Source organism: Anabas testudineus, chromosome 2 (genome assembly GCF_900324465.2).
Source record: "Anabas testudineus chromosome 2, fAnaTes1.2, whole genome shotgun sequence".
In the NCBI taxonomy this organism is placed as follows: domain Eukaryota; kingdom Metazoa; phylum Chordata; class Actinopteri; order Anabantiformes; family Anabantidae; genus Anabas; species Anabas testudineus.
In genome coordinates, this window is record NC_046611.1 from 16199950 (window position 1) to 16216948 (window position 16999).

The window sequence follows — 16999 nt, forward strand, 5'->3', positions numbered from 1 at the left end:
TCTGTTCTGTTCTTAAAAAAAGTCCCAACTAGACAATGGTCCCACTCCTCCACAGAGTCATTCCGCTGGCATGACTAAAACAGCAAAAATAAAATGATGCCCTATACATCCACACATAAGCCCCTCTAAAACCTCTGCCTTAGTTTCATTTGGCATCACGTGTGCATTCAGCACTTCCTATAGATGCTTCTCATTAAAAGTGTCTGAGGAAACTACTCACTGTGCAACATCTCAACAGTAAGAGAACTATAAAGTAGGTCTGTCTGGAACAACTCTAAGTGGTGAGTTATTCGCTATGACTCTGTTGTTGTAGTGACGGGATGAAGGCTGTGGAATTAAAAATCCAGACTAATGCCAGCCAGCCTCTGCAGCTGAGGTACAGGAACTTAAAAATGTATGGTTCAGAGCTGAGCAGAAGTGTGTTTGTGAAATTCAGACACATTTGCAAAGTAAGTAGAAACTCAGCTTTCTAACTAGAGAAGTTGTCTCTTCATTGTGCTGTCAGTCCGAACATAGGCTGCAGCCTCATGTTTCAATAATACACCTAATAAGCAGATGTCTGCTGGTTTAGAAATAACTCTTGGTGTTCAGAGAATCCACATTTCTTATTGAAAGTGACACATTACTATGTTTACATAAATTTTGAGGTACTTCACTCCACTTGAGTAAACTGATTACACAAACAACTAGTGTCCTTATACTCAACTACTTTATTTAATTGTTAGTTAATGTTCAGATCCTGATTTTTTTACAATCTGAAAAAAACAAATATTCCAAAAAATATTGAGTATAATCAGTTACATACAGTACATACATTTTTACAACTTTTTCTTATTCCCTTCTTTCTTATAAACATTATTTTAATATTTAACCAAACAATTACAGATCTTGAACAGTATAACTGATGATTTTTGACAGCAGTTACACATAGTTTCATATGAGTGTTCTTGAGTTAAATAAAGGCAAATCAATAAAGATTGAGTAGCTTTTTTAGGAGCTGGCTCCCACTTCTCATCCTGTAAATTACGAATGATTTGTAATATTTTGACCTTTCAACACAAAATAAATTTAGTCAAAAACGTGCGTTGCTAACTTTCAACTTTAGTTTCTCACAGCACTAACCGACACAAGCACTTGTTTCTGAGTGACAGCGACCTCAGTGGGGTTTGAATGTTGCACGCTGGCGGTGTTTATAGACTCGCTGACCTCTGCTCTCCGTGGAATAAATCCGAATACATTGCAGGTTGTTCTGGGTCAGGACAACCTGCAGTGCAGGACGACTGGTTGTTTGACCCTCCATTAAAAACACATCTCCCCAGGGGCTGTCAGCTGGTCAGTAGTGAGGAGTGATGCATCTTCCCTGATTTCTTATGTTGTTTGATGCTTTTCTCAACATCATTTCCTTCCACACCAATGTCACCTCCATTTTAATTATTAGATACCTGCTTGGACAAAATGTTTAATAAAGCCAAACCCAGTCAAACAAACAATCCTCTAAGTTACAAAATTAATCAGCTGTTTTCTAGGGCAAACTCATGAGCACTGCTGAATTTTAATGAAAAATGTGACTAACAAGTAAAATTATTTTCTTTTCAAAATGACCTTATTTGTATTTCTTACAGTTGAGCTCTGCAGTACAATCCTTTTCAGCAAGCAGCACTCAATGTTGGGTGTCAGAGCGTCCTTGAAAGCCCCGTTATGGAGAATTTCTTTAGGGTTTATGCTTATGTTTGCTTTTTTTAGTCTCTACAAGAAAGGAAGGGAAATGTAAAACTTGTTGTGTGATGTGGAAACTAGTTATACTAGAGTCCAGAATACCACCAGAATGGTCTTTTTCTGACTCAGTGTGATGCAACATACAATCCTGCTACTGTCCTACTTGGATTTGTGCTTGTTTTTATCATGTTCTAGCTTCAAATGAAAGATTACATGCTCCAGATTTGTTAACAACATACATACATTTCTATAAAAGTATAATATAATATAATATAAATATAAAAACTGTAAAATAAGACAATAGATTGAATGTGGTGAATCATTTCCTGGCTGGATGACTCAATTCGATTTATAAAATGACTTTACTTAGTGTTCTTGCAGAAAAAAAGACACCATTAGTCATGGACGTGCATTTTCCAGATTACAGGTATGAAAAGCTCATGGCTCCTAAAAACTCACTCAGCACACAAATGACTGTCAACCTGTCAATTCCTCCCAGAGAAAAGACACAAACTGCAGCTTTGAGTCTCCTTTCTCCTCTCAACACCATTAGTGACAACCACTCTGCGAGCGACAGCCTGTCTTTTTGTTTCAGAAAGAAAAAGAGCGTGACCTGCCACTTAGGTAATGGACAGACTGATGGGAAATCGCTGTGGTTTGGTTTGGTTAGTGATCAGGCGGCGATCAATCAGAGAGCCGAGGCGTACAGCGAGGGACACCGCCGAGAAGATAAACGATGCGAATGAACCAATCGGATCAATAGTTGACCCCAAGTCTTGGCTCGGAGGTGACCACGTGGTGTAATGAAGCGGTGTCTCCTCTGCCGCGGCTGCCCTGTAAATTGAAACATCTTGATTAAGGTGCCCTCGGATTGTGGGACTCTGTTTCTGCAGAGTTACATAAAGCAACCCTGACGACCTGCCGCCAAATCCCTGAGGGGGAACAATAGCTTCACTTGAAGGACAAATTCACCATTAAAACACTTAACACTTGAAACACGCACCTGCTGGTGTTGTACACTACTTTACATTCTGTCTGCAGTCACGATTTGGGGCTGTTTCGTCTTTCAGTGGCTAAATAAAAACGCTTTTTAGGCACAGATCCCAGTTGCTGTAAAGTCAATTCTCTTTATGGTTTATGCTTCCTGGAAGCAACATGTTCCTGTTTGTAGAGGATCAGTGACACTCTCAAAGGGCTGCTACAGCATTCAGCTAAGGAGCAGTGACAAGGACCAGGTTAGGGTTAGGATAAACCTCTGGACGGGTTATACCAAGCTCCAAGGGCTCAGTGTCTTGTTCAGGGATAAGTGGGGAACTGAGAGTCAAACAACCAGCCGTGGGGTTCATTGATATAATGTGTCCAGTTTTAAGAAGTAGAGTTGACATATATTATCATTTATGTTACTTTGTAAAAACACAACACACCCTCTGTGGTAGTAAAACTTATTATTTGTGTAATGGCTCTTTGGCTTTGTTTGCTCTCCCGTGTCTTTAAGGTAACTTGAGAACGCAGAAAGCAGAATATGACCCCTTTAAGCATCATTTTACTATTGTACTATTGTACTAAAAGTAGAGGCATGAGAAAACAGGCCCCTCTGGGCACAGACAAATAAAAGGTCCTGAAGTAGACACACAGCAGCTACAAATGTTCTGTCACACGGTTTGCAGCCATTGTTTTTTTTTTGTTTGTTTGTTTGTTTGTTTCTTTGAGATTATTTATTGTCGCGTTTTTGTTGTCATATGTCTCTTGGTTAGTTGGTATCTCATTTTGTGTACATTTCTGTCCACCGTGTGTCTCCTTTTGGTCTTTTTCATCTGTTTGTGATCATTTTACACCTTTTAACACAACTACTCAGCTCATACATAACTCTGTCCCCAGTAGGTCCATCAAACTGATGCCTTTAACAGCTGTATTTTAATTGTTACTTCTGTCTATGTTGATCCTACGTTGTTCTTGAACTTTGTAGCTATATAATATCTTTCCTTAAACATGTTCTACAAGGTAAAACATTTAGCTATTTTCCTGCTGTGCTGTACATTTTCAAAACTCATTGTAAATGAATGAATCTATTTAAGCAGCCTCCAGTGAGAATTTGGAGACAATATGGACCAGGGGTGTCCTGCTCCTCGAAGGCCACTGCCCTGCTTGTTTTTCAACTCTTCCTGTACTACCCACTGCTTTTTACCTCTTTAATGATGTGTTCAGCCAGTCAGAAGCTGTAAGTGCAGGGATGGTTGGAAAACAAGCTGGAAAGTAGGAACCGCGGCCCAGGATTGGAAACCCCTGACACAGACTAAATTAAGTAATTGTAGTTCTCAAGCACCATCTGAGAAAATTCATGTTTAAATTAAGAGACTCAATAAAGAATAGGGAGCAGAAAGATAGTGTTAAAAATAACATATAATTCCAGTATTTTATTAAAATCATTTTTACTCAAATCAAATCATGCTCAACGATAATAAGTGATGATTTTCAAATTGTCCCTTATACTGTTATATACTGGGAAAAACAATTCCCTCAATAGCGGCACCTGATCAGCATTGTGGGAAATTGAGTACATTTCTGAGGCAGGTTCAGGCGTCATCCGTGCACTTCTAAATGTCAATACTTTATAAATTCCACCTTCTCACTCCTTCATCCGTCCATCTATTCTTCTGTCTTTCAGTGACAAAGTGTTGATCTCTTACTTGGCCTCTCACACACTCAAACACACAGACAGTGTCAGTAGGTGTGTGTCCTTGAACACAGGGCCGTCCTGCGGTCAGATGGATCTTTAGCATGACAGGGACACATGAGTCACCTCCTCACCCACCCACCCACGTTAAGTGAATATGAGATCTGTTGTGCCGTGTACATACAGTACATGTATGTACTGTACACCCACTCTGCCCCTGACACATCACTGTGCCTGAGCTTTATTAAAACCAGAGTGATGGTTGCTAAATAAACACACACAGTAAATGTCTGATTGATGCTCCCATCCCCACCCACCAAGTCAAGATTCCCATGGTAACAGAGTCCATTGCTGTCCCCAACACACACACACACACACACACACTCGGTCTGCCCCTGTGTTACTGGTATTGCTGATGTAATGACATGTTAATGGCTGCCATTACCAGACCAGCAGCACCCGACTCCATATTCGTTTTCACAGAATTAAAGGCGCAACACTTTATGTCTTTTTAGCATAATACAATTGTCAATAAATCTTTGCCATGTTAATTAAAACTATCTGAATTATTGCCGTGTAGAAATGAGATACTAATCGAGCAGAACATCAGGTGTCATCAACTTTTCACCTTCATTTTCTGCTGAACTCCACCGAGTCAGATTTGGAGGGAAATCTGCAGCTTCACAGCACGATACAGACAGAGGGCGCTGAGGGCAGATATAGTGTCATATTAATTTCTCAGGTGACACGATTGTATTTTCAAAACATCAAGCAAAGGTGCAAAGTTGAAATTGTTTCTGGGCTTACATACAAAAAAAAAACCTACTAAGCAACCTAACAGCACAGTTTCTTCATGATAACTGTTTTTACCAGTCGGGTTTTTAACAGTTATATCACCATTAAACATGGGAGATTTATGAGAAAATTGGCTATTTCTTCTCGTTTTGTATACTTTTTCTTGTGTCTTTTTATTTTTTTGAAAAGGTTTTTATGTATGTGAGACACTTTTTTGTCAATTTTTACCCTTCAGTATAATTTTCATGTCTTTGTGGTCATTTTAATTTACATCTTTTTGGTAATTTATTTTATCTCTATCTGGAAATGTTATGTCTAATTTTCAGTTCTGTGCCTCATCAGTACTCTGTCCAGTCCCTAAAAGCAGCATAAGAAGACATATACTATATACTCTCATATAGAAAAGTAAACACTCCAGTATCTTATTTTATAATAATAAACTGATTATGTTTAACCTCTTGGTGAAAAGACAGACATTGCTTTCTTCAAGATTAAACACATAGACCATCAACAGGGTCTGGACTCAGTTAACCAGTTTAAACATGGTGTAGATATTGTTTGACATCTATCACACTGTAGGAACATGTAAAGTGTCTCTGGTTGTCACTGGTTCCATCTCTTCCTGCATCTAAATGGCCTGTTCAGACAGCCATGCCCCCCGCCTCCACTGTAATTCAATCAGCCTGCCAGTCAGCGCAGCTGAAATATGACCCATAATGGAGGGCCGTTTGCAGGATCAAGTGTCTTGATCTAACTGGAGGCCCAAAATGGCCGTCGTCGCCTGGCGCCTTTCAGCCTCTCACGGCCTCTTCTGATTCAATCTAGTGGGTGGATGTTCACAGCTACAGCTACTGTTATGGATTTAGGTTTTGTTTTATATCAAAGACAGAAACAAAAGAGCACATCAACATTGGTTCACACTGATTTTTAGTATTATTCCCCAACTTATAGTGTTAAAGACTATATATATATATATATATATATATACATAATATATTTTAAGCTGTGTTGGATGTTTGAAGTTTGAAAAATCTGAAAGCATCAGATGCATTAATCCTCTCTGTTGGACAAATTCATGTAGATGTTGCTTCCAAACTTTTGTCATGGAAGTAAATTATTTACATTGTTTTAACTTAAGGTTTTATTAGCTTTCTAATTATGTGCTGTAATTCCTTAATAGTTACATGTTAAAATCAGCTGCAACATATTGGTCAGGCTATTGGCCTAGACCCATCGCTATAAGTAGCACAGGTGTTTCAAAGCCTAATTAAATAAGATAGTAAAACTAAAACGGTAAAGGAAAAAAAGGAAACTTTGCATAAAAATATTCTAAATTCATATTGACATATAAATGTAGGACTACACAGATCACGATGGTCATACGAAACCATGGTTTACTATTTACTCTACATGTGATTTTCTCTTAAACTTGCATCTTTTTGCTGGTACTTATTTATACTACTTATTTTTCTTCTTTCCAGATCTGTAAGGATGCACTTCCTGATTCTATTATAGCAGCTAATAGCCCAAATATGCTATTTCCTTAGTACACTTACTTTTTGGGGGATTCGGGGATGCACTGTTGGCTGTGTAACAAATCAGGAATGTATTTTTAAATCACCATAGAATTTACAGACTTTGCTATGTTTGTCTTCTTGTGTTGTATGTTGACAACCACCACACTGCCCCACTACAGGCTGTTAACAGAGTTTATCAAAGTAGGGAACCTGCAGGCGCTGAGAACCTTTAGAGTGCTGAGAGCCCTGAAAACTATCTCAGTCATTCCAGGTAAGGCCTCACCACCAAAGGGCGAGACGGGGCAGAAAAACACACTCAAAAAACTTGTCATCATAATGTCGTCGTGAACGTCCTCTCGTTTGTCCCATGTCTGCCGTGTTTTGAAGCCACAGCCCCAGCCCACGTCCCGCTCTCTGCCCAGCAAGGCGTCGCAGGTGTAATCATCAGATCGGCATTAAAGAATTCAAGAAGGAGAAGTCAAACGTGTCTAAAGTGACACATGACATTTAACTGGCGTTATGTGATTTAAAATAAATGGAAACATCTAGTCTAGTTGTGATATTTGCTGATATTCTGGGTGGTTTTATTTATTCTATTAAGTATTGTCAGGAAACATTAATTAAACAATATGATGGTCACTAGTCTTAGGAGGCTTATTGTGACTTGTTTGTGTTGGAAATGAAATAAGGTGATTAACTTCATGTAAACTATCTTCAGTAACGTAATACTGCTAATTAGCAAATTTTAGCTCAATTGAATCAAAAGCAAGTAACGAGTCATGATCAGCCACCAAATATTCACTGAACAGGTTTGCTGAACTTTTTTTCCAGATGACCAGCTAACAGGCAAAGTGTGAAAGTAAGAACACTTCATTTAATGTACTACGCTAAATTAGCCTTCAAAAGCAATAGAACTTAATTATTACCATTAATCATTGGTAACTAAAATAAAGTCTAAGCAAAAAGGGTGTTTGCTATCATTACAAGAATAGTATTTAATAATAAATTCATCTTGTCTACAATTGCAAATTGTATTTTTATGCAACAAACCACAACTATAACTGCAGGTTAGTCAAGGTTTTAGGGCAAATGGAATAGCAGACTAACTGGGTGATTGGTTAGAAAGAAACTAATCTGATTAATGTTACAGATAAATACAGTACTATATGATCACAAATGAAACAAAACAAATAAACAGAAGCCAGAGTTTTCATTCTGGAAAATAAATCTAGGCATTTATAGATCCATTTTCACTATTTAACGGAATTAGACCAGATTATACACGCTGGTCCTGTGAGAAACTAGATTTATTTTTTTTAACTGCCATTGACCATTACAGTAAACTGTAAAGTAATTTATAGTAATTTGATAACCAAAAATAATTCTGACATACCCAGAATATTAGCTAGTAAATTAAAGAAACACCTTTTGATGTTATTGCTGAGAATGAAAAATCTGAATATTTCTGTTAGAACAGTTTGTCTGTAGTTAAAGTGCATGTAAACAGCTTTAAACGTCTGATTTCTCCTTCTTAAAAGTCAGAGTCTCTGGCTTGAAACTCCACTGCTGTTGTCCGACCTGGCCTGTCTCTACTGTATCTCTTTCTATCTGTCTCTACATCTCCTTCTTTCTTTCCCTCTGTGTCGGCTCGTTGTTGTTCAGTGTGGTCATACCTTCTGTGTTTGTCTGTTTCTGTGCTTCTGTCTCCCACCTTGTTGCAGATATGTGACTGAGTTTGTGGACCTGGGTAATGTGTCAGCCTTAAGGACGTTCAGGGTGCTACGAGCTCTCAAAACCATCTCTGTCATCCCAGGTGAGGAAGCGAACACAGGGGAGTGAATATGAAACGCCACCACTACCAGCCTGAGCCTGCTGGAAGCACTAAGTGTGACCCTTCATACTACCTACTGATTATCTACTTTATAACACTCATTTAAAACAATACAGATACTGTAGGCAGTATGCAGAAAGAAGTGCTGACGTCTTCCTGATAATTGTGAGTGGACATCAGAGGTTTAGCAAACAGCAGAAGAAACTTTACACAAAACAACTCTTGAGTGAATCAAGAACTGACACAGGATCCTTAATAATATACAACTTATCTGAAATAAACATTCAAATGAAACCTATAACTGACTGACTTTGGCATAGTTTATTTTTGATTCAAATACTGGTTACCCTGGTACAGACACCAAGATGGGAATCTAAGTTATATGAGATAAATAAAAGTATAAGTGACTGTTTTAATGAACAGTACAAGTTTGATGAAGGGCGTGCCAATTTATTAAAATATAGCCAAACTTCCTGAAGGTACAAACCAAACAAATGTATTAAATGTAGCTGAAAATATCACAAGCCAACCAAAACAATCTTTACATAGCCCAAAACCACCAAGTGACAACTCTGCTTGCAGATAGTTAAACTTGTGATCATGTTTTGTTTTACTTAATGAATGCATATTCCAATTTTTTTGTAATGTTTGTAATTTAAACCTTTGCCATCAACAGTGACTAAATAATTCTTAAAATGCTCAATACCCAAATAAAAGGTCCAGAATTAGTCCAAAGCTAACTACTCAGTGGAAACTGGACTTGCTTGAAGATGTTTAACAGAGGAGGTGGTCTGTGACACCACTTATCACCCACTCACAGTGAAGACTTGGCATCCCACCCCAGGCAGTTTATCAGCTGTTCAGTTGTTACCCTAATGATACACATGATGGTTTGGTGGGATAACAATCCACATCTGACCTCAGTAACCTTCAGGTTGTTAGCGACTTAACGACTTCACAAAGGTTAAATACCTGGAACTCCCAGTCAGCTAGAACTTAAGAAGTCTTTAGGAGGAGGTGGCGGTTCTTCCATTACTTTAATGGTACTCTTGAGGTACAAGCTGGAGCAACAACACACAGGTGACCATGAAGGTTTTGATGGTTCAACAACTTTACAGAATTCATAGGCCTGCCACTCCAATCCAGTTAGTCAGAAATTATGAAACATTTTGGATGAGAGGTGAAATCTCTTCAAGGACTTCAAGCAAGTCCAGTTCCCCTTTGGAATAACCATGACCTGAATGATTGTAACCCCCCACAGATGTTTAGCTGTGGACATTTTCAAAAACCAGCAAGTCTAGCTCTCTACTGCTCCTAAAACAGACCTTATCCAAAAAGGCCCCCAGAGTGTTTAGATCTGATGCTGTAACAGAGCTTTAATAAACAGTTTATTCTATTGGTGGCAGAAGTCATGACTGCAAACGTTCAATATATACAATCAAAGTACTGTTTCTTCTTCACTTTCTACTTCTGTAGCTGGTTTGCTTGTCTGAGCTCCACTTGTGCTCCAGTGTGTGGACAAGTACCCAATGTTTCTCCAAAATGGAGGATCTGGTTCTTTACTACAGCCAAAGTCTATATGAGTGTGAAAATATTAAATTGTAAATTACATCACTGATTAAACCTTTAAATTACATAATTTAGCTTAAATTATAACAATGACACAGACGTCAACATTCAAAATGTGCAGCTCTAATGCTGGCTATCCTCTGTATGTCTCCACTCTGCATGTCAGCATGCAGCGCTAAGAGCATTATTAACATGTGTTAAACATGTGATGAAAACATAGTCATACTATTGTATTGACCATGTTATAATAATGTCTGATACATGTTAAAAGAGTAGTAGCAATAAAAAGCATGTCGCACAGCAGCTACAATAATCACACTTTTTTAATCATTATCCAAAATTCATTAGTTTACAGACGCCATCAACAGTGGATTCTATTTGTCACCATTAGGGCAACTTTTGGATGCAAATCTAAACAGTTTAGTGTCTGTTCCTAATGAATTAACCAAAACAAAAAGTGATTTCAAGTGATAAAAAAGTATGAAAGAAACAGGCCGTTTCTTTGGCTGAGGACAGTTGTCTGCACCCTTTGTGTTCTGACTGTGTTCTGTTCCTGCTGTTTTTACCATATGTTTGTGTATTTGTGTAACTGGGGGTTTGTTGCCTGTTTTATTTGATTTTAACGGTGATAACAGCAAGTTTTCTCCCCACAGTGGCAACAACTTTTAAAAGCAGCTGTCAGATGAAAACATTTAATGTGCAAGAGTTTTCATCTAACAGCAACATTAGATTTCACAAGATTTGTAAAAGATTGTTTAAAGGTCAACATGTGTGACCCTCTATTTAAAATAGCTGTTTCACAGATTATTGCATTCCGTTTCTTATTAAAATTTTAGTTTATTGATATTAGAGTTCTTTCTGTAATTGGTCTAAACGTGTCCCTGCATTCCCGGTGGTCCCTCAGGCCTGAAGACCATCGTTGGTGCTCTGATCCAGTCTGTGAAGAAGCTGGCCGACGTGATGATCCTCACTGTCTTCTGTTTGAGTGTCTTCGCCCTCATCGGCTTACAGCTCTTCATGGGAAACCTGCGGCAGAAATGCGTCCGCAGCACAGCACACTGCATCAACGACAGCCTTCCGGTCAACACCTCATTCTACTGCAACAACAAGAACTGGGCCTCTCTGAAGGACTTTATCAACGATGAGGGTGAGGATCAAACTCAGATCTGTTACTGTGGAAATAATCACCTGTTTGGTCCTCATGGGTTCACTCTGTTTCCAGGGTCTAATTGTCCTGAGTGTGTTCACTTTTTATAAAAATTGCTGTTGCTCTTTGGACAGGAAAAAAAAAACAAGTTGCTAATTACCCACTCAGGAAACATGCAATAGTAGTAGCAGTTGTGTGGCCTGGTGTGATCTGGTTGACTGAAAGCGTGATAATGAGTGAGTAATTTCCTATGATATCTGGAAATGAGGATGCTCTCACCCACAAAATGCATGTAATGGATTTTAAAGGCTGATACCGATTGCTATTATTTTTACTTGACTTCTGAGCGTTTCTGACGAAAAAGGATGATTTCCACTAGAGTTATTTCCTGCCAGTGTAGACAGGGCTTTCAGATCATCATGTGGAGATTTAACATTGACAGTTTATTGACCCAGGTAAATAAATACATTAAAGGATTTATGATGGTCATACATTTAAGGAGGGGGAATTCAGACGTCAGTAGTTTGGTGTTTGGTGCTGACATCATTTAGTTTTAGTTTTTCTACCATCAAAAGCACTTGATGCTTTGAATTGAAGATGAGACGGCCACAGTAGAATAAAACCTGCTTCTAGTTTGTGCTGTGGAGAGGACAGTGTGTGTTTACTGACGTCAGTTGTTACCACAGTCCAAGCATGACACTGTCCAGTCCATTTAAGAAGCACCAGTCCCCACTGCAGCATGACACACACTCAAACACACTTTGTCAGGGTGTCGTACAAACAAAATGTGACACACACAGAGGTCGCGCGAGGTCAGTTGGTATATACACTATTTGACATTTGTCAGGCATGTTGACCATTGAACATAATATGTGGACGTACATGTCTATATAAGCACAGACAGAACATGCAGCCCACACACAGGTCGAGGTCCGGGTTAAGGAAACACTTAATATCACTGCTGTCAGATGAAACCTGAGCTGCACGTTGTCTTTTTCTCTCCATGTGACTATAATACAGAGCTGCCTCTGCAGTAAGCACCACACATGCTCATATTTTACAGTAAACTTCTATATAATACACTACATCTTGATCAGAACGCATACAGTAAGTACTTTGAATACTATAAATAATTCAGCGTAGAACATTTCTCAATATAAGGGCTGTCATCTCTTGTTTCTTTTTGTCTTCTTCTATCTTTTGTCACCTTCTCTGTCTCCTCTGGTCATGTCTTTTTGTCCTCTTATGGTACTAATCTTTTTCTCACACATCGTTTGTCTTTTATGCGTCATGCTTCTCCGACCTTTTTTCTTCTTTTCTTTTCTTTTTACATTTCTCTTAGTGCTGTATGGATAAATTAATAGTTTTATGTAAATTTACAACAATACAAGTGCAGTTCCCAGTCACTTTGCTAAGCCACTCTGTTACCGCATTAACATTTACGACATGTTTTAAGGCGCTACACCCTGGATTCCTTCTGCCAGTTATATCTAAAGTATTAAAAATGTGATGTGAGGAGCAGAGTGATAAAAACAGCTAAAATGTGGGAGTTGTGCTCCTTAGAATTAAATCGGTGTAAAATTGTATGAAGTCTTGTTTGTCTGAGTGTCAGGAAAGCAGGAGGTGTGGTATGGCTCATACGTTTAAAAGAATAGAGTAAGAAAATGTTAACAGTTTACCTAGACAGAGGATGTACTGTACTGTAAACACAGCCAGATCTGCAAAGCATCACTTCATCCTTTTATTTGAAGCTGTTAATGAATAAAACCTTTCCCTGCACTGTCATCAATGATTGGACTCTTTAACTGTCTTCTCATTCCTTCAAATAAACAAAAAACTACAGAAACACAGCAAAGCAGACCTTTAATTCTTCCCATTATTTGTGTTAGGTTAGGAGCAGTAGAAGTTCTGTAGATTAGAAGTAGATTAGAAGTAGATTCCAACTCCACCTAATCATAAATTGACACTTTCATTGTACAAAAACAGATAGTAATTATTTAAAGCTATGACGTTTTGCAGTAGAAAAAAGCAACTGAAGAAGAGAGGGGACACAGGAGGAGACGAGCTTTACCCAGTTTAGCAAAAAAATATGTTTCTGTACAACTAAACGCATTTTGTTGGAAATGTAAAGACTGGCTCATTATTACTTATTTTTTGAACCATTGTGGTCTTTACAGGCTGATCTACTGGCAGTACGTGCAGTCATTGTCATTTCTTTCGTAGGTTACTCAGTTGTCAGGTGTGAGCTCTTTACAGACGGTCAACAACAAAAAATCTGTGCAAGTTGATGGAAACAATCTTTAAGTGTGTCTTGTCCAACATTTGCAGGTTTCAGTTAGTGTTGATGGGCATCCCCATGTTTAGTTGTAAGAGAAAAGAAGATCATTTTCAGGACAGGATTGCTCAGACCAGACTCAACAGTAAAGAAGAGTAGAGCCTGTTTCTAGTGTGATTTTACTTGTGAAATGTGAATGTGAAATGGTAAAACTGCATAAAATGAAAGGCAACTTTGAACTTACAGTAGTAGGGCTTGTCTGGACAGGCTAATGTACCTTCTATTTATTCATTTACAGTTTGCTTTGCCATCCATCACATCAAACAAATGTTCCCTGCAGGCTCCCCTATCGACCTTTAAAAGCTGCCATGAAACCTGAGAGTTGAGCTGCGGCGTTAAAGCTCGTCCTGTTGGGCTGATCAGAGATCAATGGTGCACATCCTTCATGCTAAACATTTCCCATCACGCTGTGTTTTAGTCTGGTCAAAGCCGGCTGACGGGGGCTGTCATCCTCAGCAAATCTTGTTGCAGGTAGTTTAATATCAACAGACATCACATATAATCTGTTTTCCTTTTGGTGAAAAGAAAATTGAGCTTATTTTGCCAACCAACAGCAGTGGATGATTTATTCTTATATACCCAGCTTACCACATCCCAGATAACTACTGATCATACTCTATTTTCATATGGCCAACAGGTCCACTATAATTTATGTAAAATGTAATGGGTTGAAAAATCCCACAAAGATCATCCCACTGCCAGTAGATCACCATAAGTGAGCTGATCTGCCGCTAAACCTAGTCCCCAACTAGTGTGGGTGTAGGTATGAATGTTTCCTGATTAGAAACTAAAGAGAGTTGTTCTCCGTTAACTGAGTTAGGTATAAAAGAGTGGAGCCTTAAGCAAGAAATAAAAAGAATAAATAAAAATCAAACATGGTGGACAGTGTTGGTTCTCCTGAATGTCTGGATTATAAGAAAGAATTGAAAATGGCTGACTGGATAGTTTGATGTTTTATCAGGATTTAACAGACACCAATGAAGCACTTAGTCAAATGTGTTTGGGCAAATAAAGAGGAGTGAGCTCGGTTGAGCTCCTCAGTGTTGTGGCCCCCCAAACCAGAGGGGCCAACAACAACACATTAGCCTAAACAGATACAGTGCAGTTCCTGGCCCAGTTTAAAGTGTATTTGCTTTTGCTTTGGTGAAAGTAAACACCAGCAAAACACGTTAGGGCGATTATTTCGTCCGCCATGAGCTACAGCAGATTCATGATGTATGATGATAGGACCCAGTGACGGGTTTAAACACCATTTACCATGGGTTCTGAGCATCCATAGAACAACTCGCCCAACTTTTGGCACATTTAACTGTGGACTGTTAATTTTAAAGCACACTGTGTAGAATTACGAACTGAACCTCTCCTTAAAAGCAGCAGTTCCTATGCCCAGGTCAAAGCTGTGGTAACATCTTGTATTCTGCAAAGAAACTAAAAACATGCATAAGTTACTTTAATGAATGCTACTATGAATGCTACTGAAATCATGTTGAACTTGACACGGCAGCTTAATCACTACCTGTCAAGACAACGGTTACAGGACAGGAGCAGGCAGAGGAGGTACACGGCCTAACACGAATCTTAAGAAAATCTTAAGAGAACTAATGTCACAGATAAACTAGCTCCACAAAAATGAACAGAGCTTTTAAAATAAATATATGAAAAGAAATGCATGCAAAATAAAATAAAATGAAATCATAGTGTATCTTTCACAGTAGCTTGACATTGTCTCAGTGTATTTCACTTAAATTTATCTTATGCAGATGAGAGGGGAGGATGGAGGTGTATTTAGACTTGTCAGGATAATTTGCTGCTCTTGAGTGTGAAATGAAATTAAACCCACTCTCTCGATATCCCGTAGAGACAATTTTCCAAGTTTCTGCAGCTCTGTGAAATCTTCTCAGATGGGGGTTGCTGGGGGAAGAAATCTTTATTAGATGCCAGTCTGTGGGCTAATATGCTTTTTTTCTGAGCGGAAACCTGAATGATGAACTTCAGGTAACGAATTAGACTGTTGTCTAGGGAGAAAATGCCTCTGTGACTAATCTCGGTGCTGCGTTAAGGCTTCGCGCTTACTTTGAGCTTGTGAACAAAAGCACTCCACACTTCACAAGTTTTTTTTTTATTCTTTATTTATTTTTTTTGGCAAGCAAGGATGCAGCCTCTCAGATGCACTTGCTAACAAATGAATGGCTGCGCTCCTAAAAAATCTTAAGTGCATTTGGTGTAGCCGAGGTCAGACGCGGTCAGAGCCGAACAGAAGCTGCACAGAACCTGTTTTTGGTTCTCAAAAGGGGAAAACTTTGCACGCGTACAGCGACAATAAAAGAAAGAGGAAAGCTTTTGTAGCTTTGTAGACTTTGACATAAAATGCTTTGTTTCTTTTGGACATGGTGAGGTTTTACAGAGCTGCTGGGTGAAGCAGCTTCTTTTGTTTCTCCGAGTACATTTAGTGAAGTGCGATAAGAACATGACTCCCACTTTAATACTTTTTACTGGAATGTTGTGAAATTGGTCATAATAGCTGGAGTTAAATGCATGCAGTTGAAATTATGTGTTGAATAAAAGATGAGTATCCTGAATAGTTGTTCCCGTAAGGCAAATGGATGAAAATGTCAAGCTACCATTTAAGGTCACAGTTTCTCTGAAAAGTTCCTCGTGCCTCAGTGTCTCATACAGAGATTCCCCATCTGTATTATGTAAGGTTGACTCAGAGAGGAACAGCTTTTCATAACAAAAAAAAAAAAAACAAAATCTGCAGCTGATGTTACATGTCACAAAAAGGAGGTGATGGTTTTTAGATGAGAAAAGCCACAGCAGGTGGCTGTGGCTGCCTGTCACAACACTTGCTGCAGTACATGCTGCATCAAAACGGACTTCAGAGACAGTTTGTGTTTTTTGGTAATAGTCGTCACAGGTTTGTCCACGTTCCCAATCGGTTCACTTTAATGCAGACAAGCCGTTTGTCGGACCAGAGAGTGGCACTTGAAGGAATTAATTGTGCAACATGTGACATGGTGGCTGCTGTATTGTTGGGTCTTGTTGTGGCTTTGTTTGACCAATGTTTGTGCATCAAATAGCCATACTTAATCTTTGCTAATGGACTTATAGCAAAAATAACTCTGGTGCCTACTGGAGCTTCAGTCCAAGTCTCTGCTCCAGTTTTGACCCTTTGCTCTTTGTTCTCTCTTGTGAGAACTCCCACATAATGTTTTATTCACTAGATTTATATTTTGACCATGTTGTTGAGGTTTAAAAGAGAGGAAATTAGTAAAATATAGAGAATAAAATAATAAAAACAAATTTGCTAACTTGTTTAAATAAAAAGAAAATGGTGCTTCTTGAATGTCAGTTTTACTTCAAAACATTAGTAAAAGACTTTTATTAATGATTCGTGTATTGATTCATCTGTTGATTC

General features: G+C 38.6%; 1 protein-coding gene across 3 annotated transcripts in view; it reads left to right on the top strand.

The window, feature by feature from the left end:
- The window catches only part of LOC113163497 (sodium channel protein type 4 subunit alpha-like), a 124144-nt gene that overhangs the window by 13680 nt on the left and 93465 nt on the right, over positions 1-16999 (top strand). For all 3 annotated transcript variants that reach the window (XM_026362194.2, XM_026362193.2, XM_026362192.2), the window contains exons 6-7: positions 8424-8515; positions 11007-11249. In XM_026362194.2, coding sequence (XP_026217979.1) covers positions 8424-8515; positions 11007-11249 — 335 coding nt within the window. The remainder of the gene's footprint in view (positions 1-8423; positions 8516-11006; positions 11250-16999) is intronic.